This window comes from Xiphophorus hellerii, chromosome 2 (assembly GCF_003331165.1).
Source record: "Xiphophorus hellerii strain 12219 chromosome 2, Xiphophorus_hellerii-4.1, whole genome shotgun sequence".
Taxonomy (NCBI): domain Eukaryota; kingdom Metazoa; phylum Chordata; class Actinopteri; order Cyprinodontiformes; family Poeciliidae; genus Xiphophorus; species Xiphophorus hellerii.
Genome location: NC_045673.1, coordinates 17,770,553 through 17,794,692, shown reverse-complemented (window position 1 = coordinate 17,794,692; position 24,140 = coordinate 17,770,553). Strand labels below are relative to the sequence as shown.

At 39.0% G+C, this 24,140-nt stretch overlaps 2 protein-coding genes across 4 annotated transcripts; both read right to left on the bottom strand.

The window, feature by feature from the left end:
- Nucleotides 1-607: 607 nt before the first annotated feature.
- trabd (TraB domain containing) lies at nt 608-11,094 on the bottom strand. Of its 3 annotated transcripts, XM_032586008.1 has the most exons (11): nt 10,056-10,072; nt 9,634-9,635; nt 9,482-9,523; nt 9,199-9,265; nt 7,066-7,232; nt 6,588-6,728; nt 4,587-4,697; nt 4,204-4,343; nt 3,241-3,413; nt 2,670-2,766; nt 2,391-2,580 (listed from the first exon to the last, which is right to left on the bottom strand). In XM_032586008.1, the coding sequence occupies exons 3-11, from the start codon at nt 9,503-9,505 to the stop codon at nt 2,391-2,393; spliced, it is 1,110 nt and encodes a 369-aa protein (XP_032441899.1). In that variant the 5' UTR covers nt 9,506-9,523; nt 9,634-9,635; nt 10,056-10,072. The 3 variants fall into 3 exon arrangements, with proteins under 3 accessions (XP_032441884.1, XP_032441899.1, XP_032441892.1); XM_032585993.1 differs by lacking the exon at nt 9,634-9,635 and having other exon boundaries at nt 608-2,580; nt 10,056-11,094; XM_032586001.1 differs by lacking the exons at nt 9,634-9,635; nt 10,056-10,072 and adding an exon at nt 10,025-10,043.
- On the bottom strand, nt 10,646-22,278 carry panx2 (pannexin 2). The gene is given in 7 exon segments (XM_032585979.1): nt 10,646-13,111; nt 13,209-13,394; nt 14,125-14,260; nt 14,566-15,680; nt 18,219-18,366; nt 18,368-18,871; nt 21,526-22,278. Coding segments are annotated over 6 exon segments (1,980 nt in total). The 5' UTR covers nt 18,449-18,871; nt 21,526-22,278; the 3' UTR covers nt 10,646-12,797.
- Nucleotides 22,279-24,140: the final 1,862 nt, after the last annotated feature.

Here is a 24,140-nt window from a genome sequence, read left to right as displayed (position 1 = left end):
CTTGAGAAACACAGAAATCCCCTTTTGTACATGTATAAACTATTTTAAATCATCCACAGCCACTGTAGAAAAACTAGTCCATAGGATATATTCGTTCCCAACCCTGGTCCTCAACACCCGTGCCCTTCATCTTTTAGGTGTCTTCTTGATGCCACACGTAAATAACAGGCTTCAGTAGCACTGCAGCATGCAGAGGTCATGCAATCATTTAAATTAGATGCGCTGAAACACAGACCTGCGACAGACTTGCGACCTGTCCAGGGTGAACCCCGCCTCTCGCCCGGAACGTTAGCTGGAGATGGGCACCTGCAGCCCTCTCGACCCCACTAGGGGACAAGGGTGTTAGAAATCACCAATGGATGGATGAAACACAGACAAGACATATCTAAAACATGCAGGGCTGGGGGGTCTGAGGACCAAGAAGAGAGAACGCAGCTCTAAGGAGAACTAGTGGATGAAAACACATGACAAACAGACGATGGGAAAAGTTTGAGCCACAGGTCTAAAATGACCAAATTGTAAGAGAAGTTTAGTTCAGTATCATGTTAAAGATTGACATTCTCCTATAATCTAAAGACACATACCAATCACAGAACAAGACAGGCACTAAAGCAAAAATAGTTTACTTTTACTATTATAGAAGAGTCAGTGTTTGGTACGTTTACAGTGACAAAACAAGTCAAGGGTGCAGGCTAATCGGTTAATACGACCAATACAGCCATTCATACTCTCTTCTCGAGTTCTCAGGCATACAGCAAATTATATATTTTTGTTGAATGTACTCAGATACAAATCTGAAAGCAACATATCTGGCCTGCAACAACTTCAGTTTTTTAACGCATTTCTTCAAAACGTTTTAATCAATCGGAAGACTGGTTATCTGAATAAGCTCAGACGGTAAATAGCTGGCACTGGTTTTAATTATATTTAAAAAAAAATAAATGTACATTACACTCTTCATCAATTCATTGGACCCATTTATATGTTATAATAAATTATGTTCAGTAACTCATTTCACATCCCTTATTTTGATTTACAATTAAAAGCAAAAATACTTAAGTCACTTAAATTACCTGGATACCTACAATAGATTTAAAATCATGCATTTATGTTGACAGAACTTACTGTACCATACTTTGACACCCTCCTTTTTGATCCAGGGTTGTCTTTTTTGTTATACATGCAGTAACAGAACATAATATGGATACACATGTGTTGGTGATAGACTTTAGCAGAAGAGGCAATCAGAGGGTCAAAGGCAGCAGTGATAAAGTAAGGCTAAATTTCCAGATTACAGATTTTGTTCAGCAGTCCAAATAAAACAGATTTATAAATGCACAAACCATTATGGTCACACTTTACTCTGAGGGAAACAAATCAACTTTCATTTCTATCTAGTTCCACAATTTCACAATAAATATGAATGCATATTTTAGGACAGCCAATGCACTGACTGTCAGTTGATTAAAAATATGGTACACTTAACACATGATGGTTGGGTCCATCATATTAAAGGGTAAAATAAAACATAAAATGTTCTCACCCCACTGTTTTGTGAGGCACCGTGAGGCCTCCTGAGCATCACTGTTCCATGAAAATGTTGCAGTTTTGGTAAAATTTCAACGTCATCATAAACTTCATGTCCTCTCATTACAAAATAGTAAGATGTTCAAACTGTTGATAATTGCACTAATCATTCATTAGATGAAGATAACAAAAATTGGATTTCATAGTAGCCCTTCCAGCTGAAACATGAGGCACTTGGCTGTAAAGTTCATAGCAAAGAGCAATCACCAGAGTTTCTTCTGCTAATCCTGAATGTGAGGAATGAGCACCATGCAAATATAGTTGAAATTATTTTGTCAAAAATCATGATCGACTTTCTAGTTCAGACACACAGTGAAATTAATCTAATCTGTTTATATTTAAATACCACTATAAGTTACGTCCTCTTTTAAAGTGCTGGACCAATTACCAAGAATCTGCCCGGTACTCAGAAAATGGCTTCTTTCAAAAAAAAAAAAAAAGTGTCCTATTATGTCCAGGAAAATTATTCAATTTGATTCCTAGGATGATTAGCAAAATAAAGCCGTGTGTAAATAAATTTCAGGAACAACAGGGAAATGTTACTCTAATAGGAGCAGATTTATGCAAAATATAATTGCAAGAAATGCAGGATTAGAGTACAGTTGTGGTTTCTTTGGCAGTACAGTCCCACTGTGCCTATAGGGACATCAATAGGAGGTGAAAGGTTCTTGACCCCAGAGAGGTCCTCATCAGTTCCCAGGTGTGAGCTGGTGCACCCATTCGTCCAGCCTCACCTCCTGCTTTTAAGGCCGTCGGTGATAAATGCATCTTTTTAAAAAATCAAATCTTGTGTGAAAGACGGCTTAGAGAGGTCCAGCGGGGTCAGGCTGCTGGAGCCGAAGAGTCTCAATCAAAGACTGGACAGCTGGTAATGTCAGCAGGGTACGACCTAAACCTCCTCCGACTCGATAACAGGCATAACCCAGCATTCCCATCAAGACGCCCTTCACAACAGTGCGTAGCATCCAGCTGAGTTGTGAGGGTGGTGCAACACTGAAGGAGAGAGAAAAAGCAGAAACAAAAATATTTGTTTCGTCCTGCGACAACTTTTTTTGTATTCAATTACCGGGTAGAAAACCTACGTCATGATTTCTTGAACGTTGAGCTCCATATCCCAGTTGCGTTCAATGCCAGGGACATGACCCATTCCTACAACTCCAACAACCACAGCAGGCACTTCTATTGGAAAAGAAGTGTCACATTTTGTTATTTATACAGCTTAAAGAAACATAGTGCCATTTTATAGCACAATCAAGTAATTATATTACCTTTAGTCGTTCTCAAAATGCTGCAAATAACAAACGTGACTTAAAGGAAATTTGACTCAGCAATTTAATGACTTAAAATTTGTGACTCTTTATAAAGCTCCTGTCTATTTTACATAATCCTGCCCCTTTAAAATCTCAAATTATTCATATGTATAACAAAGATATTAACCGATTTGAGAACTTTGAAAATCCGCAAAAGTGGTGTTGTCCAATCTGACTGAGCAGGAGCTCTTATGAAAAGAGGAGTGAGTCTAAACTCACTCCTCTTTTCAATATATGTTTATACTGTATAAACATATATTCAGTTTATACAATTACATGATACGATTAGTTCACTGACAGATATCTCTGTAATGGAAAATTAAGGAAAAAATGCAATACACACTCTGGCCATTGGATGGCGACTCCACACAGTGTGTTGCCTGGCGGAGTTTGTGTGTGAGGTAGATATCCCTTTCAGCCACAATGGTTTGGTGGAGAGCAGGAAACTCGCCGATCATCTCAGACATGGTTTGCTCCAGCAGGTCCTTCTGTTTACACTTCTCTACGTCCTCTTTACTGAAACATCGCACACAATATATAACGCTTAGCTAGAGATAATGAAGTAAAAAAAACCAAGTGTTTTAAGTGCAAATGTAATGTTTCAGGGGGTATTCTACAGTGGATAAACTTTGTGAAAATGACTTGAACCAAAAAAACAAAAAAAACCCTGTAAATGTTCATTAAAAGGATTTACAGTTTGATTCTTTGAGACAAACTTTTATTTTTTTATGTTTTGCACAAACTTGTTTTGTCTCAAAACATTTTAATTGGGAGACCAAAGCATGTCTCAGCCGAATTATTAAAGACATGCTTTTAAATATTACTTAATTTTAGGTTCCCAGGAGAGGCTAACCTAACTATCAGAAGCTTAACAATAGAAACAAGATCAGTTTACATTGGCGCTTTGAATAATGCACTTTCAATCAAATACACCATACATGGGCTTTTTAAAAACACTAGCAGATTTACTGGAAGTTCTGATCTAAATACAAACAGATATCAAAGATTCTTAAATGTTCACTGCAATCTTTCTAATTAATAACGATCCTGTGATTTGCACCAAATTCAGCAGGTGTCATAATTTAATGTTCCCTCAATGTTTTGCTTTTGCCCACTAGATCCATTCAATAAAAATCAAGCCACCATGCCATCAGCATGACTAGTGAGACATCAACATCGAGGTAAAGATGGAGGATTTTTTGTTCACTTCTTAAGCTGCAATTTAATGGGTTTTCAACCAAGCATCCAATTTCATTGTAGATTAAAAAAAAAAAAAAAAAGAACGGTTCATTAGGGGAGTTTGCACCTGATTGGATCTGACAAAAAGCAAAGACCCCAGGCCAGACGGGCCTTCTGCCATAAACTGAGAGCAGCTATGGTCCTCTTTAAGGTCACTGGGATTGGCCTGTCCCCAAGGTGAAATTTACAGAATGGAACTCGTCCCGCCTGTGAGGAAAGAAATACTTTCAGATTACCAAAATACATCGAGAGTACATAATTAAAACAACTAGTCCTATATTTCTAACAGGCCTATGATAAATCCTGTTTAAGGTAACTGCTCTTTGTGAGACATGGAGGAGGAACTGCAGTTCTAGATGACACACCACCAAGTCAGAAATGACAAAATTGTGTGTGGCATAGATTTGGCACGACACTCATTTGCGCAACACAAGTTTCTGAGTGACTTACCTCAATATAAGCCTCTCGAAATTCTCCTCCAGGTGCCATTCCCAGTTGCTCAGTGATGTGAGCAGAAACTTTGAGCAGGAGAATCTGCATCAGGCCGGACATAAGCCCATTCTGAGAGAGAGACAAATAATAAACATATCAACTGCAATACCTATCATAAACACAAAAACTGGTTGTTGAACTGAAGTGCAGCCAGAAGTTGTGGTTTGACAAATCATATGCCAACTCTCTTGCGCAGCTGAGGTTCTCGGTTGCCTAAATACTTTTGGGAATCCAGGTGTTATTCCAGACAGCAATCTCAAATTGGGCAAACAGATAAGTACAGTCATTAACTCAAGCCTTTTTTCCACCCCCAAACAATGACTCATTGCTGAAGTGAAGCCATATCTCCCTTTTAAAGGGATCCTGAGAAGGTTGTCCATGCTTTTATTACTTCTTGTCTGCAGTTGTTTATATGTTGGGCTAGATCAATCATCTCTGCAGCGTGTGCAAATAATTCAAAACATTGCAGCTCATCTTTTAACCAGCACAAAGAAGCATGAAGATATAACTCCAGTCTTAAAATGTCTCTATTAACTTCCTTTTTGTCTTAGTATTTATTTTTACATTATATTGCTCACGTTAAAAGTTTTTAATTTGTTTTAAATAATGTAATATTTAATTGGAAGGATAATCAGACAGATACTATTATTTTGTCACAGGAGCATAACATCATAAATCATCAATTTAAAACACTACATACAAGTTATATTCACACAGCAGGTCTTGATGCTCAGTTCAATTGTGTTTTTTTCTTTTGCGTGGTCGTTCATTCTACTAATTCAATGTGACCCCAATGAGACTTCTGTGTTGTCCCACAGCAGCGTGCCATTTAATATCTAAAGTAACATCAGATGCTGCCATCTATGGATTTTAGAGTTATTGAGTGATGGGAGCCCACAGTATTGCCACAATGGAAGCTAGTAAAAAAACACACAAAAAAACACACATCTAATAGCGTGTGAAGCATTTGACTGCAACTTATGTTTGGATGTGTAATCTGAACCAGGAGCGGTGAGATGTAATGCGCTTCACTGACAGACTTCTTTTATAATAATAATTTCCCCCCCAGTGTTTACGTCCAGTTTACCTCATCTGGCTTCTTCTGGTGCAGAATTATGAGACATGCCTCATATCAATAACGTAAAAACCAGATAAAATGCGACGTGACCGTTCTGGCTGCAGACGTTTTGAAAACTACAAAACTAAATGTATCCCGATTTAGTTCCACATATGGAAGTTGCACAAATGGGATTATTTTTTTGGAAGATGAAAAGATCAGAATTAGACCATTCAGATTGCCATGAAAAATTTAAATAAAAAATCTGATTTGTGTGAATGTAGCTCCAGATAGAGGCTGCAAAATACTTGTGACAAAAACCATTTTAAACAAACACCTTACACCTAAACAGCATATTTGTGTGTTAGAGTGTTCCAAAGTACAATCCTAAATCCAACTCATTATGGAGGCCAAGACTTGAAAAGTGATTATTATAAGCCCACTCCATCTAATCTGATGGAACATTACCTATTTTACAATGAAAAATGGTTATAGATGCACAAAGCTGGCAAAAATATACCTCAGAAGATTTGCAGGTATAACTGGTGAAAGGTGGTTGTGCAATGTATTGGATCAGGGCAGATTGCAAACATTATGCATATCAGACATTTTAGATGTTTATTCGTAAAAATGTCTTAGAAACATGTATTGTTTTCCATTCACTACACAATTCTTCACTGCTTTTTATTTACCGCATAAATCTACATTTGCTTACGTCATTTGTGATATTTAATTCTCCATTAATAATAGCTCAATGCAGCAATCCTTTTTACTGTGAAATATCACAACACCACCATTTTTCTTGTGTTCTGATTCTACTTCAAACTTGCTGTACAGGTTTATATTTATATCACCACCACTTTTCCAAATCAGATTTTATCAGGTCTGTCTGAAAGCCTAACCTGCTTGATGGCTTGCTGAACCTTCTCCAGGTTGATGTCTTTGGCTTCCCTCAGCAGCGTGTTCTCATCCATACGTAACATTGACACCCTGTACTGGCAAAGCTCCACCACCACCACGTCTGGCTGCACAGCGCGGATTGTCTGGACGAGGGGCAGAAACGGAGTTGAATGGGATAGATAAGACATTGGGTGCACAATAACATCAAAATGTAAGAAAGACAAGTGGAAAACACCCAATAAGTAAAATGAATGAAGAAAGTTTCAGGGACAAGGAATGAAGACCAGATGATACTTAACTAAATGAGCTCACCAACCCAATTATCACTGACACCAAGAGGGAAAGTCATTATCACTTAGCCTCTGTTAATTACGCACATTATTTTACTGCCATTTCACGGAGTACCACATTTTTAAGAAGATGAGAGCAACTCTACATTCTGCCAATTCTACATTCCTCGTCTTTGCCTGTTCAGCTTACCGTCGTCACATCATTTTTGCTGTCCTCGCTGAAATGGGCAGTGCCCACCAAGTACAGGATGCTCCCGTCAGGAGCAGTGAGACGGGTCACCGTCTCTGGGAGCTCAGGGGAGTCCTGGCGGAGCTGGGCTCGGAACTGCCACAGCATCTCCAACGTTTCACCATCCGCTGGACAGCAGAGGTGGTTAATGAAGCCAGTATTAAAATAGTAAAACTGTTATGTTAAAATCTATCAAAACCACTCCTACCAACACCTTTACTTTAGACATTCCCTAGGTAAGATGAAGTTCTGTTTGGAAATAATTATACATAGTCACCAGAGAGTAAGATTTCATGACGATGGCTGCATAAATGTTTTAAGGAACATGTATGCAGAAAACCTTTCCTTAATCACTACACACAGAGATGCAGCTCCACAAAAATTGGAAATTGTGGACAAAATTGAACACTTATTACAGAAAGTGAAACTCGTGGATTTATTACCCACAGAGTGAAGCATTTCAAGTCTTTTGAGTATTGTGAACAAAATAAATATTGAAAACAAATAATGTCACACCCTCAAAACACCTGCAAAGGTTTCCGAACCCTCTAAAAAGTCTCTCATGCTCGATCAGTAGGACACAATCAAGGGGAAGACTGCTGACTGGAGAGATCTCCAGTGATTGGCATCTTCCACAAGTACAATAAACCACAAAAGATCATTGAACAACCAGTTTCTTTAGCATAATTCTGTATCCTAGCTGCTGTCCTTAATTGATAAGCTAGCTGCCCTGCACCTCAATAAAATCACAGGCTGATCAACTCCATGCCACACCACACTGATGCAATAATTTGTGCAATTGGAGACCTAATAAAGTACTGAATGAACATACTTTTCCAAAGCCTGGCAATTTTGTTTAAAATATATCTCTTTGATTCATTGAATGCAATACTCTACTTTTCCCAGACACAAAGTTTTGAATTTTCATTATCTATAATCATCAAAATTATAAATAGAGGCATGGAATATTTCACGCTATATGTAATGAATCTATATAACACACAGGTTTCAGTTTTTGAAATGAGTGCCAAAAATATGAAACTTTTTATGATAGTCACATAATTTTAGATGTACCTATTGCTGAGTTGCAGACACGTGACTCGGATGACGCGCGAAATTCAAATGGAGGTCCGGAAGTGGACTTCTCTGCTTTCAAAATGGATCACAACGAGTACTCGTCTGTTTCAGCCTAAATAGGCTGAAACAGACGAGGCATCCGATCCGAGGCATCCGATCCGATCCATCTCGGTAAAAAAGACTTCTCTTATAATTTTCAGGATTTATCCAGCGTCGAGGCCATCCACATAACTATTTGGTGCTGCACCGTTCATATTATACGACGAGCCAGAAGAAAGTTTTCAAAAGCCTGGATAATACAGTTATTTAGCTTCAGGTTGGGTAAGGCATTTAGGATCAAAAGAAACATTAAATGACTGTCGACTTGTTTCTGCCGGGTGAGTAGTGAGTTGTGCTATTTTGTAATTAGTCTACTACGGTAACAATGCTATCGCTAGCAACAAGCTACGAAGCTGGAGCATAAAAATAATATATCTTAACATGTGAATGGTTGTCCATCTGGAAATACGATTTAAACGATGCGATCGTTACCTGTTAAGTGTGCGCTGCAAACGCTGACATTGTTAGTTACCGCACCTTCCGCTTCTAGCTGTAGATTGTTGATCCACTTTTCGCCTCTATTTTCAGTAATTTATTTATTTTTTTTAATTTAACTCCCATGTGACCAACTACCTTCGAAACACGAAAACAACGTTGATCTTTCTCTCTGTTAGAACGGTTGGAACATGACACGTACTAATCTGAAACCCAACAATATTGCTCAAGATTACATTGTTTTTGTTTAATTTTTTTTTAAAAACATTATGTAACAGACCAAAAGTATTTGTTGTAGTAAACTGAGAAACTGATACAGGCGACTTCAAAACTTTTTGAATTAAAATGTTGCCTAACAAAGTGTTAACTCAGCACACAATCGAGATCATTTGCCAGTTGTCAAACAGTGCACGGGTCAATTGTGAACACATTTTTTTTTTTTTTTGTTTCAATTTGACAATGATATAAAAACCAAAAGCATACCCATTCCTGGTGCTATACAAGGTGGCTTGTCTCCTGAAGCATTCTCTGTCGGACCAACTGACCCATCCTGTGAGACAACCAAACAGCAAGGCATCATCAACGTCTGATGGCTTGTTCAGCTCTGCTCGAGATTAAGAGATAACCCCCGTCTAAGTCTAGCGGATCAATAGAGACTTGAACATTTTGCAACAAAATTTTAACTAAAGGTACATCAGCGTGAAACTTAACAGTGTCACTCAATCTATCTTCACACAAGCTTGTTTTTTTTTTTTTTTTTCCTCACCTCTGATTTGTTGTCTTTGTCCATGTTTGGAGAAAACGAAAACTGCGTGCGACATGGAGAATAAGAGGAGTGAGACTGTGAACAGTGAGGCGTTCACTGACAGTTGGACACGCACCGACTGCTGACGTTGCCTTATGCGTACGTAACACAACAACTACCGGCTTGGCTAAAGGTGGCTAACAGTTACAACGCAGAAAATGTTGCTGTGAAAAGTGGCGACTGTCGCTAAAAGAATAAATCAAACGTATAGCGAGATCTCCCAAAGATGTCATCGCTATGATAATGAAGAGAAATCTATAAGAAAATAACCTATCAAAAATGCGTTTTCGAATATTTTTTTTTATAAATACATTTTGCTGTACCAAGTGTAAACACTTTCCTTACAAAAAACTTCACGGTTTTGCTAGCTTCCTGCGAATAAGGCTAACTCGGGCTAACATAAGCTAGCTAATTCAACCAAAAATTGGTACTGTATGTATTTTAAACCAAAATAAATTTACAATATAACCAGTTGCTGTGTCAAATAGGACTTCACGAACCCACCAAAAATGTTGCAGAACAAAATGTTACTTACAAAGCCAGCGCGTCTGTCCCACTGCTGTTTGCTAGTGTAACAGAGCAACACTCGGTTGGTTAATACTGACAGCCGCGGTGCATTCTGGTACATGTAGGCACATGCAACCACATCAAGTTTTTTAGAAAGAAAATGCTTTATTTGTGTTTTCACTAAGACATTTCACAAGGTACAGTCAAATTCTGGACTCTGCGTGTGCAGTAGCTTTTCACACAGTCAGAGGTTTCTCTTTGTCAGCTTAGGCTAATGTGAAAATCAACACAGAACATGAGTTTTAAGCAGAGTCATTAACAACTCACTAGTGCTTCTAGTCTTAAAGTGCTTGTGGATGCATTTAGTGTGCTTGAGTATTATCATGAGGCAGCCTTAGGAGTATAATGTTGAGCTGAAGTGGAAAGTTGTAAGCCACAGTGTGTCTCTTCAATGCCCCAAGAGAATGAGTGAGTTTTGCATGTATAGATGAATACTGGAGGCCCTTTACGCCAGTAGTGATATCTTCTGCAACAATGTCATGCTGATGTGTTAATAAGTATTACACTTCCTTTATTGAAGTTCCTGTTATCAGATGTGCAAGAAAGTTTGTGACTAGCACGTGTGACACATTTTTATTATTTTTTTTGTGGAAAAAGGGCTTCATAGGTGCGTATGCTTGCTATTTTTCTACAAGTATTATAAATATATATTCTAACTACTTGTGATTTAATTTACAGAAAGAATTTTGGATTGTGTCAGAGCATCACACAGCATACAAGCTTACTCATTTGTGCAATAAACCGTTCAAAAAGGAACAGTTGAACATGTTGCGGATCATTTTGTTCACATTACATCACACCACCTCAACAAGTTCAGCTTCATTTATCAAACTGAGCTGATTCCTGTTTTTCATAGGCCACCAGCTCTTCCCCTCAGTTTATTAACAACACATAGTGCCTCACTAAAGTATTCATATATTTTTTTTACAATTTTATCTAGTTAGAATCACAAACTTCAGTGGGTTTATTGGGATTTTATGTGATTGACCAACACAAAGTCATGTATAATTTTCAAATGAAATGAAAAAGTCTACATCTTTCTTTTTTTTTTTTATCCTAAAAAACAAAATGTGTGGCCTTTTTAAACCAAGAAATGCACCAGACACAAGAGGGGACAGGAATGTGGCGGGGAGTAAAAAGAAGGGTTAGGTTAAATAATATACTTTACAAACTTACAACCAGGCACTTTTTAATCCATAATCTGAGAATGAAAAATAAGTATGGTGCATTTGAAAATCTGACAGGACGAGTAAGCATTAATTGGGCAGACATTAATCAGTCAAGAGGCGAAAAGGCACATAGTTGCGCTGAAAGAGCTGCAGACATTTACTGCTCGGGTGGGAGAATCTGTCAGTAGGTCAACTATAAATCATGCACAAATCTGGTTGATGGGAACATGAATTTTGCTCAATAAAAGTTAATACGAGTAGACCTGTCAAAGGCTGAAAAGATTTGAGACTGGGACAGAAGTTAACCTTACAGCAGGAAATCAACAAGAAACATACAGCTACAGTTTTAGCATATTGCTTCAAATCAAATCATATTCCTAAGTTACATTGGTGATGATCAAAGTCCTGACCGACAGTAACTTCATTTAAGAAATGGTGACAAGTCATGGGAATTAATGTCTTCAGGTGGTCTGTCCAATTTCACTCAATTTGAGCTATTTTGCAAAGAATAATGGGCAAAAATTTAAAATCTATTGATGGTCAAAGTAATAGCTAATAAAGCGACTGTAGCGGAAGGTGGTTCTATAAAGTATTGACTTCAGAGTCTGAATACCAATTCATGAAACACGTTTTATGTTAGATTAGAAAAATATTGAAATCAGGTATCCATTTCCTTCTACTTATGTGCATTTCGTTGCATTCTGCATTCTATTCTACCACAAAAATTGGAATGAAGCAAATAAAATTAGCAAAAAAAGTTTAAAGGGTATGAATACTTTTGCAAGGCACTACACCTCTATCATTACCATTTACAGTCTCACAATCATATAATAAGTCGTCCTGCTGTTATAAAGGATGTGCACATACAGTGAAGTATCAATGGCAATGTTGAAATGAAAATGATAAGCCATGGAACTATTTTAGATTTGAAACACCCAACATATACCAACACATTTTGTAAAGTATAATGCTCAAAGCGCATATATTATTGCCACATATATATTGTGATCATTTGCATATTAAGTGTGCAGATCTCAACAGCTGTATTGCATGAGCTACATTTCTACTTGGCTAGAGGGATAAAGGGACAAAGTGTTAATATGTTTTAACTACATACTGTTTTTTTAAGCTGTAATGCAGTCTTTCTAGGTAATATGGATTTGTAAGGTGTCTCTCATTTTTATATTAAAAAGCTTATTAATTTTTCTTTCACCTTGTACCTTTTTTTAGCATCGCTGTTTTACCCTGCTCTTTAGCACCCTGTTGAATAATATATCACTGCTGGTTTCATTGGTGGGTGATCAGCTGAACACAGTCATCCTGAGGCATGAAGGTGACATCATTTCCTATGACAAAAACACATATGTTATCATCATTTTTCCCTCTTTTTCCTACAACCACACTTTGTTTGTGCTGTTGAATTTCATCCTGTCAGTCGACACAATCCACCAATCACAGAAGTTGCGATGAGGAGAAGGACAATTTTTGGAAAAGGAGATTGTAGCGATCGTGATCATATGCTTAGAAATCGGATACATTTTTCAACATTCTCCAGCAGCAATTAGCTCCCCAGGTCTTTCTTCCAGCCTGCCTCTTCTGTTTTCTGCGTCCTCTTCTTCTTCAAAAAGAGTGTGATGAATGCTCAGGAGCTGGTGTGTGGGGGCTTTGGTCAGCAGTGGTGGCTCAGGGTTCTCCGTTGGGGGCAGAAGCAATATTTGTGCAGGGGAGGACTTGGGACTAAGTGCATCCTCACTAGAGGGAGGGTTTGGGCTCACGCCATTCACGTATGTAGTGGAGGGCAGAGTTGCTGTGGAAAAGGCAGAAGTGGTCGATACTGGGGAGCTAACCTTGGTTTCTGAAAAGACATGCGACATACATTGAGTAGCAGATTCAAAGAGTTATAAGAAAAGGTTCTGTATTAAGAATGAATTTGAAACTATAGTAAAGCCCACCTGTCATTGCACAAGACACATGAACAATAGTGTGAGTGCCTTCAAGGTAAACTGTGTCCAGATTGTGCTCTGGTGGCAGCGGTTCAACGACTGAGGCCTCCACCTTGGGCTTGCGATTTGTCAGCATGTATGGATGGACGTCCAGGGAGAAGTTTCGTGCGTGCTTTTTCTCCATCCCACTGATGTCTGTAAATGAGAAAACAAGCTCTCTGACTTAAAAAGAAACCTAATGTGATTGTTTGAAAGCTAGGTGTACAGTGGAGTGTTAGAAAAATATTTTTGTTTCAGCACCATTATTCTCAAAAGCATTTTCTCGTTTAGTTTTTTTTTTTTCCTGTTTTTTTATCGCGGGTGTCTTAAAGAGACCTGAGCTCAAATGTGTTTGTATCTAATAGATGGAAACACATGTAAACAAACTTATGAACAAATGAATAGGAGTAGCATGGACTTAGTCTGTTTAAACATGTAAACACCTGCAACATTTTAAAGAATTCAGTCATTTTAATCAGTACATATTAAGTGGTTTTAGGTTTTAAGCACATAGCAACTTATTTAGCAGCTGACATATGAAAGTCAACAGTCTTACATGGATATCATGTTCTTCTGTTTTTTCCGTTTGTTAAAGAGAATAAGGTCTCTGTGTAACATAATATTTATGCTCAATGAAAATAGAAAGTCATGGATTAAAAATTGCTAAAATAACTAACTTAAAAATTTGAAGTAGAACTAAAACTTGAAATATTTTCACCCTTCTGTGGGATATTATACTACAGCAGGAAAAATAATAACCTAAGGGTACTAATGTACCTTTACTTTACCTCAGTAAATGTATGTACTTTTTACTTACCTTTACTGAGGATGCTGAGAGCTATAGGTCTACACTTACCATGTCATGCACACAGATATTTCAGTATACCTTTAGCTGAAGGATATTGTGTGCCTTTACTGTCCAGCAGTGGTGCTATGAGGCTGTCTGCCACGGTTTTGCGTCTCAGTGGTTTGGGCTTTTCAGGCTTGGTGTTATTTTCCAAGCGGGTCAGCGTGAGTGGTTCCTTCATGACAAACATTGTAGTATTCTGTTATTTTTGGGATGGTTAAACATTTACATTTCAAGAACCAAAAACAGCAGCATTTTAGCCCCTCAGATGGAGTTCTATATGTGAGGGTATTCAAAGTATTCTCAGCTGGTAACACTTTGATCTGTACTCCTTTGCAATGTAGTTATTACACTTTTAATTCTGCATCGGTGGTTTTCAAGATAGTTGCATTACAGTTCTGCTGGAATGATTCTGTGGTGAAAATGTAATGAATGCTCAAATGTAAGGAAAAACAGTGTTTGTGAAAGATGTTGACTTACTTTGAACGACTGAGGAAGAGGGTTTGAGCTCGGTATCCATTTAATCTTTTTCCGGGGCCGTTTGATGACGAGTGGCTCCATGGCCATGTCTCCCACCCCGAGATCCGAAGGATCCATGTTGGGATCAATGGTCTGTATCCCAGACTCCCTCACAGTGGGTGTAGCATCGTGGTTGGACTGTGCAAGTGCAGCCAACAGCTGCCTGACAACATTATCGTACATCAGATCACTCTCGTTGGTGATGAAATCCAGTCTGTTCAGTGACTTAATGTGATCCCTGTTCTCATTGCAGAACATAGCCAGAATGTTGATGTCACAGAACGGAGACTTCTGCCACCGTCGCTTTGTTTTGATTCCGACTTTATTCAGCTTGTCGAACACAAAGTTAGACTTACGCACCACAAACAGATGCAGCAAATTAAGTAGGATGATGAAGTTCATGGTACACAGCAGCGCTAAGTCCACCACTGCCATGATGCGCTGCAGCTGCACAGCGGGGAGCTTGCAGTTGACTCTAAGCTTCAACTCTGGGTAGCTACTGGTATCTGGAGGCTCGCCTAGTGCACAGGTGAACTCATTCTGCCTTTGGCGGGCATAGTATGCACTCAGGTAGGAAATGGGGATAGAGCTGAGGCACATGATAGCCAGATGGCGAGCCAGGTAAATCTTAGCTAAAAAGTTACTTTGGCCTCGTCTCTCCAAATATTTTTCAAAAAGATTTTGCTCAGGGCTCTTTTCCTTCTCTGCATTTTCTATAATCTCCCTCCTTTCCCGCTCAGTTATGCCAGGTCCTTTGGACTGAATCTGCTTCTCGATCTTTGGGGCTCTGCCCTCAGCGGCTCGATGGTAGCAGTTATCAATCTCTTGAAGCAGGAAATTGAGCTCTGAGGTGAGTCGAGTAGAGGCAAGGAACTCCCAACCCAAAGCAGGAATGTACATAATCCCCGCAAAGGCCAGCAGGGCGTAGGGCAGGAACTTATGTTCAAATAGCGAGGGCCAAAGATGAGGCTGCACATTAGGAATAGCATCACGAAGCTCTGTCCAGCAGTAGCCTCTGGCATAAAGTGCCTGGTCTCGGGTGAAGTTGTGCGGTGTGTAACAGTATATAGACTCCTCTGAAAAGAGCACAGAAAAAAACGTGGGTCAAATATTTGTTTTAGTACTGCTAAATTATTTTATTTAAATGAACTGAAAAAGAGTAGCTGCAATATCAATGTGCATTAAAATTAGTGTCAGATCAAAATACAACGTGTTATATATATTTCCTTTTCAGCTATGCGTAATTTTTTTTTAAATTAGAAATACTGAATATTTCATCCTTCCTTCATCTTGTTGAAATATTTTGTGTCATTCATTTGCTTATTGTATCTATCACCAAAGTCATTCTCCTTTCTGACATAAGAACATTCTGTCAATTTCAAATAGAGGAACTAAGAGTGTGATTCCTATCAAACCTTATCTCTCTGCTGCATTTACCGTATGGTGCAACTTAAAGTTTCACTCAGTTTCTGTTTGACTTTGGAACTCCTTAGTGACATTAAACATTATTGATACTTCAATAGCTTTTTTAACAAGGAAAATATAATCATTTTCTGAAAATTGATAAAAAGTAATTTTATACACCATCATTTATTCTATTCTATTATAATATATAATTGTATCATAGAATTGTACCAGGCATACCACCAGTCTTTGTGCTGAATTGTTTAAGAAATGTTTTACTGTTTGAACTTCTCACATTGTTTCGCTGCTCCAGTTAAAATCCCAGCTGGTTAAACACTGTAGCTGAAAACCTGACTCAGCAACAAGCATTTCCATCAGCAATAGGGTTCAATCTGCATTTCAGCAAAACTCCTTCCTCACTCTCTTTCCCATATTTTTGCAATTCCTGCAACTATAAACTGTAGTTTTTTCTTTTTTTTTCTTTTATCACAAAAACAAAATGGCAATCTCCTGAAAAGTATTAAACCCTCTGGAACTTTTTTTTACGTCTTCCCAGACCTCTCATGTTACAATAATGTTTAATGTATTTAAGGAGGATCTTATGTCTTAAATCAATACAAAATAGTGCATAATTGGTAAGAAAATATGTATTCAGATCCTTTACTTTGATATCTATACATTAAATCCAGAGCTGATTACCCAATTAGTAAATAGGATAATTATTTGCTAAATCCATCCGTCCAATTTCTTACACGCTTATCCCTAGTGTGGTCGCAAGGGGTTCTGGTGCCTATCTCCAGCAGTCTTATTTACTAAATATTGTTAGTAAATAATATTTGATGGTATTTACTCTATTAGTAAGTAGATTCCTGTATGTAATTTAAGTATAATTATAGCTGCCCTGTGTTCCTTCTTCATGAACAAACAGAATCCATAAATCCAAGGAACACAGTAGATAGGTCAGTCAAAAAGCTGTAGAGTAGTTCAGAACATGGTTATGGGTTAAAAAAACAATATCACGTTTGAACATTTGATGCTGTACTTTCCGATCCGAGGTTTCAAAAAATGGAAAGACATGGCACAACTGCAAGCCTACCAAGAAATGACGGTTCATCTAAAATGACAGGCTGGGAAGGGAAGTCATTAATCAGCGAGGCAACCAAGAGGCCTTTGGTTACTATGGGGGAGTTGAACAGAGAAGAAAGCATCTGTTGAAAGAAGACCATGCAGTCATAACTGTAGTTTGCTAAAAGCAATGTGGAGGAAAAGAAAATGAGGGTAAAGGTGGTCTGATGAAAGCAGACTGCTTTTCTTTATACCCAAAATGCCATGTGGTGTGGAAAAGTTAATACTGCACATTCCCCTGAAAACAACATCCCTCTGGTAGAAGATGGTGTGGGAAGAATCATGCTGTGTCATGTTTGAGTGTTGGTAAAAGCATCCAATTGGCTGGAATAATTGAGGTAAAAATAAACAATGAAAAATGAGGAGATTAAACACTGAGGCAAAGGTGGAGAAGGACAAATAAACCAGATTAGCTACTCAGAGGAGAGGTGAAAGATAGTAGGAGATCAATAGAAGGCGATACTGTAAGAAAACTTCTTACAGGCTTCAAGAAGCTTGCAAATGTGCTAGATATTTGCCCTAAAGCAACAACTTTACCTATATATCCAGAGCTAAGGGGCTTTTTATTCAGGCTGATTGAGCCTAAACTCTTCCCCAAAAGAGAAATGGACAAAACATTTAGTTGCAATGTTAAAGGCTGGTGGTGACATACCAGAAAAGTCTGTAATGCAAAGTTTCCTTATTGTCATAATGTTTGTTCAATATTTGTTCAATATGTTCTCCCACAAAACCCAGAAACCCTCACAGAACTGCTATATTTATACTACGATTAAGTTACATAGAGATGGATTATGAAGAGTTGGTTTCTTAAGGCAACTGGTTGCGCTGGATTTTATTGTGGGGTGTCATTGTGAAGGGGACTATAACATATAACGGCCACACTTTCAGATTTTTTAAATTATTATTTTGAAAAATATATATGTTTTCTCCATCTTCTATGCACTAGCTTTGATCTGTCACATAAAATCCAATCAAAACGTATTGAAAGTTTGTTGTTGAAAACTACCTATGAATGCTTTGCAAGTATGTTAATCTTTGTTGTCGCTTTTAGCGCCAAGCGACCCTGCAATGGCTGAACCACCCACCTGCAAAGTTTCTTGTGAAGACGAGGGTGACCAGCAGGATGGGGATGATGACCGTCCCTATAGTAACGACCCGATCAAAGGGCAGCTCCAGTTTGAGCTGCACCATGAGGCCAGCCAGTGCCCCACCCTTCTCATCCTGAGAGGAGCCCTGGCAGGATGAGTTCCTTCAGCTTCTCGCCCGCGAGCAACGCTGTGGCCATGTCTAAGTTTTGATCGAGGATGTTCTGCATGCGGAAACAGAAGGCTGCGCTCTACAGCTCCCCTCTGCGAACGAGGCGAGACCGGACTGCTCCCTCTTGTGGTTAGGTACTTGCCAAGATGCTGCGAAGCAAACATACACACAAAAATGTGTGGCCGCTGTAAGCCGTGGTCAACATATGTGAGAAAGTGGTGATTCGTAATGTTTGCTCAACTTTTACAAAAGAGGAAACATAAGGGTCAGAAGCACATCTCTCAGTCAATGTGTCCCTCGTGCATCCCTTTGTTTTGTCCCTGTCTCCACAGAGTCTGGCTGCAGTCCACAAGCTCTGTATGTGGCAGCTTGAGGAATGACCTGAGTTTAGGAGGAGCTCTTGTGCTCCACAGGGAGAGTAATTGTAGGCTGAAGAGTGGTTATGTGAGCCTTGGAAAGAAGAAGCTTTCCCAGTCCAATCCTGGAAAACAAATCAGAAGTTAGGAGCTGCAAAATAGTAGCTATTACAACTTTAGAGTACACAGAGACTACATATACAGTTACTGTATCTTTAATGCTTCTCTTTGATTCGTGGCTAATCTTGTGGGAAAATGTTATCTTTCGTATTTGTAAAAGTACTTTTCGTACTTTGTAAAAGTACGTCTGGTCCTTGAATGGTCTTATATTTCACCACAAATAGTCCAACTATTTCATTGGGATTTTATTAACACAAAGAAGGGCATAGTGGTAACGCAGAAGAACACAATACTTAGCAATATTTTATTTAAAGGCCTATAGGTTCAGTGTTTGTTTTCAGACTGAAATTGTTGCCCTGCTAAAATTAAATTGAGGCTGTTTGAGAACATACATTTATAAGACCCTCATTTCAATTTAGGTTTATTTATTGATTTTGGTCACATACAACAATGTGTTTTATGCTAAACTTCTATATTTTTGCTTTGGATTTATGTTAAAGGCCATTGCCCTGCTGGTAGGTGAGCCTTGCCTCAGTTTTTTGCTCTCTAGAAGGTTCTCTTCAAGGATTGACCTGCATTTAGCTACATCAATATTCACATCAACTCTGAGCTTGCAGCTTTCCTGTCTGTACTGAAGAAAAGCATCCCCACTGCTTAATGTTGCTAGCATCCATGTGTCTCATAATGGCAATGGCATGAATTAGGATAACATAGAGTGAGTTTTCCATTTAAATAAAAAAAGACATTCATTTTTAAAAAGCTAACTTTCAGCCTATTCTGACCAGAGCAAACTGCAAACAGGACTAATGAATTTAGTTTTGTTACTTTTCATAAAGAGCACATTTAAAGAGTAATAACTAATGTTTCTCCTGCTGATAGATTCTCCCACCTGAGCTGTGCATCTCTTCAGCTTCCCTTCAGAGTTATAACCTCCTTAGTTGCTTTTCGGAATAATACAATCTCAAAATGTGAAAAAAAGCACTTTTTCAAGGCACTGCATTTGTACATTGTTGTCCTATTTTAGCAAGAATGAGTTTCAAGAAACTTGAAACTGACTCACACAAATAGTGTTAAATTTTTTTTCTTAAATATGATGGCAACATTTTTTTTCTACCCCTACACTGAGGAGCCCTGTGGGAAAGAACAAAAAAGTTTAAGTGATCCCAGATTCCTAGTGCTATCCAATGTTCTCTAGCTTTCATGTGCATTCATAAAACTTTGAATTTATGCTTATCCAGCACCATAATTTTGCAGGGGCATGACCTGCCTGCAGCAGGCTTGTTGAACATGAAGGTTATGGGAAGGTCCTCTGTGGGGAGTGTGAATGAATCACTCATTTACCATCAACTAATCTTATCCTCTCATGCCCTCTGTTCCACTTTTACTAACAAAAAAAAAACATATTTCCATCTCTCCTCCTCTCACTCTTGTTAAATCCTAATAAATCCTTCAAAAGCGTATCCCTGTATATCAAGACTAGAACGTAATACTTAACATCATACAAAGAGAAATTTTGAGTTGAAGCCTTCAGTAGTCCAAAGAGTAATTAGTGTGCTCCAGACAGCTTTAAAAGAGAACATGACTAGAGGGATCATGAGCAAAAGAATCCTTAGAAGCATTATTAGGGACCGCTATTCAGTGTTCATGCTGACATGGGGTAATTACTGATCCTCAAATAGAGAACAAGATGTCCCTTTTGGGATAGCAACCTTCCAATTTCACCCTCACATATGACAACTTTAAAGGATGATCAGAAGAGAGGCAAAGTTTGCATAATTTAGATTTAAAGGAGCAGGGTCACATTTTAGAAGTCGTCTGTCTGCCACTGGCGCTGCTCCAGCCTGACAGATTTTTGCCCCTCAGTTGGGCCATGCTACCGGTGTTTACACAGGGAATCCCACATCTTTGACTACTACAACATCCCGCTTGGCTCTGACCAGTGCAGCTGTCTGTGAAGAGGCAGAGTTAGACTTCAGGACAACAGCTCAGGGAGGGGAGCTCTTATCCACCCATTCCTTCATTCATTATTAATTGGATGAGGAAAGGACAAGGAAGAACTTCCAGGGTGGAATATTCTCTAACATTAAAGAAACGCTTCTGATTAGACTGCTTAAAGAGCAGTTCAAGATCACTAAATCAGTGCTGTAGCAGTTTCCACACTTTTAATTGGTAGCATAAAAGTGCACAAAAACGGGAGAATTTCACGAAAAGATCATCATGTCCTAGTCAGCGCATCGGGCTGGGATCCTAACTGCTGTCTCCGAAAGGGGTCCATCAGTCCAGGGGCTTCACCTCTGCTGAGACATTGCATTGCAGTCAATTACAGCCGCCTGTGGATGACGAGCCGCTTCAGCACCTGAGCGGCGGACAGCTCCCGGAAAACCGGAGACAAGCTGCTCAACGTCAAGCGTACATCGATTCGGTGTGCATGCCAGGAAGCGAAAGTGTATCTAGCGTGTGAAGCTCAGAGTGAACACGAGACGAGAGGAGACTCTCTGTGATGCTCTGCACCTGAATCTGTCTCTGTCCACCTGTCCGTACTGTCCGCACGTACTGGCTGCATTTTGCTGCTGTGAAGCGAACTGCTAAAATTTGCGGTGCAGCGAGGACGAGAGAAATAATAATAATAATAATAAAAATAAATAAATAAATAACTCACCGAGTCCAGCTGCGTCTTCCCGGCGCGGTAAGAGTTAATCTGCAGTGCGGGCGAGAAGCTACAGCTTGTATCCGAGCTCACCGGTTTGTTCCGCCTTTTCTGCCCCCCCACCTCCCTCCCTCTGGTGACTCCAGTCCCTCTTCTCTTCATCTCCCCTCCCTGCCTCTTCCTCGGAAACAAGGGAAGAGATAACAAATTAAAGCTTCTGCGGCTCTTCGTATCAGCTCTGTGAGTGTTTGAGGCGGAATTACGAGCGCCCTGTGGTTTGTTGACAGGCTTGCTGGAAAATCGGCCACACTTCATCCTCTGCAAATCGATATTATATATAAAAAAAATATTGCTGTAAATATTAGAGATTTGCTAAAGCGATGCAAATTAAGCACGTTTAAGAGCTGGATTCTGTACAACACAAGCATTTAGTGCTCCACTTGGATCATTATTGACTCTCTAATACAAGCTGTGCGGCTCAACTCCGCAAACAAACCGCACGACAATGACAGTGTCTTCTTGCCTTACAGAGGTTTCTCCAGCATGCCTGTCATCTCAGAATGTGGGACTGTGGACACATGCACGCAAGGGACTGGAAAAGATGCGTGTCATTCAAATCTTATGGGTGTGGCGAGCATCTTCACCCATCTTCTGTTTGTAGATGAGTCATTAACAGGTGGCTCAAGTTTCCTGTTTAGAAGAAGCGCTTTGAAAATTACACAAGCCGAGCAGTGAGAGTTGGAGTTCTGGGAGAAGATTTCATCTCGACAGTGATAATAATTAGATGTTTTAATATATAAGGAGGGGTTTTATCTGTGCTTTTCCTGATGATACAAGTTCAAGGATTTCTAAATCTATCTTAACTAAGTTTAAAGTTATCTTAAGGAGTAGGGTTTTACTGTAGATATTCACTAGTCATCTTGTGTGGTTTTCTAACATATTTGAACATACGTTTAATATTTACTGTCATAATCCTGAACATATTGGGTTTATTTAAAATATTTTCTGGAAATAAAATAAAATGTGTAGTTTCTGGTGAAGCACGTTGGGCACATCTCCACATTCATTCCCAATTAAAATAGCTAATATCAAACATCAGTATTTCTCCTACAGGGCATAGATGAGAAAGTCGTTATGCTGCATTTTGAAGGAGCTTCACGTGTAGATATTTAGGGTGTGTTGAAGTGAGAGTGAATACAATGGTACTTTAAAATAGCTGTCGGAATCCTTCAGAAAGAAGATTGTAGCAGCTAATGACTTTGCTAAGAGATTTAAAGATGTCTTATAAGAGTTTGAAGTCAGCCATTCCTGTCCAGAACAAGTGACTAATATTCAAAGCCACTGTCCCCCAGTCTGGCTTTCTAAGTAGGTTCTATCTGAGCAGTCAACAAATAGTAAATTAAATCTCTGAAAACCCTAAAATCTCATCACAGGATCGACAGCAGGTTTTTGCCGCAGTTAATATAAAAGTACACGCCTGCACTGTCAGAAAAAAATTACTTCTGTGGTAGGTGAAGAAAAGTTTTGCTCTCTTGAAAACAACACGAAGAGCAAAGTAACGTTTTCCAGACAAAGGCTGACTTGTAGAGTGACGTTCTTTTTATGGATGAGTCTAAAATTTGACACCAGAACATGGAACATGTGTTGCATGTTGTAAATTTTAGTCAAGCTTGAGGATGCCGAGCACAGGATTTCTTCTAGGTTGGTATTCTTTCTGTATAATGATGATAGACTCCTCTCAGTGTGGATGGAGATGCTGATGTTCAGCATGTTTTGGTTCACATAAAGTTCATATTTAGGTGGTTTCTTGTGTGTTTGTGAACACACTCACTGATTGTCCTCCATTTGAGGCTGACAGGATGGGTCGGCTGATTAAAAACTGAACTTCTTGGTGTTCCAGCAGGATGACGATCCAAACGCACATTAAAACTTGTTGAAATAATAAAGCAGACTAACATTAAGTTTTTGGAACCCACTTGATTTTAATCTGATTTCAAATATATGAAGCCAGACAGTTTTATTGAGCTCTTGCAATTCACAATAAAAGAATAAAAAGTGCATAGATACCAGATGGAATCATGGCTTCAAACTAAAACTCTGAAGTTTCTCTGCAACTTTCTACAGGACAGTTAATTTAAAATGGTAAATGACCTGCACTTATACAACACTTTATCCAGTTCAGAGGACTCCAAAGCACCTTACACTATATTCAGTCATTCAAGAATTCACACACACATGGTAGTAAGCTACATAGCAGCTACAAGTGCCCACAGGCAGTGTGGCAGAAGGAAGGCTGCCACTCAGTTGGTATCACTAGGCCCTCTGACCAGCAGCAGCAGCAGGCGAGAAGGGTGAAGTGTCTTGCCCAGGGACTCAATGACTGATACGGACAAAGCGGGGGTTTGAACTGGCAACGCACCGTCGCCCCACAATGAGTTGAAATGTCAGTGGTGGTGCATGGAGATCTGCTTTAATTCAAAACTTTGCACCTAATGTTATTTTAAAAACTCATAGATGTCATGAAATGGTAAATAAATGCATTCATTAATTCCCATCAACACTTATAGGTCTCACTCATAAATCAAATCAAATATTGCACTGGACACATGAGCAGTGGATATGTCTAA

What these genes read in the sequence shown, in the direction of transcription:
- trabd (XM_032585993.1), bottom strand. Translation starts at nt 10,148, where the DNA reads ATGTACCAGAATGCACCGCGGCTGTCAGTATTAACCAACCGAGTGTTG. An exon ending in TTGTATAGCACCAGGAATGG is followed by an intron (nt 7,233 to 9,198) that starts GTATGCTTTTGG and finishes TCTGCTGTCCAG; the next exon opens with CGGATGGTGAAACGTTGGAG. An exon ending in AACGTTCAAGAAATCATGAC is followed by an intron (nt 2,581 to 2,669) that starts GTAGGTTTTCTA and finishes TCTCTCCTTCAG; the next exon opens with TGTTGCACCACCCTCACAAC.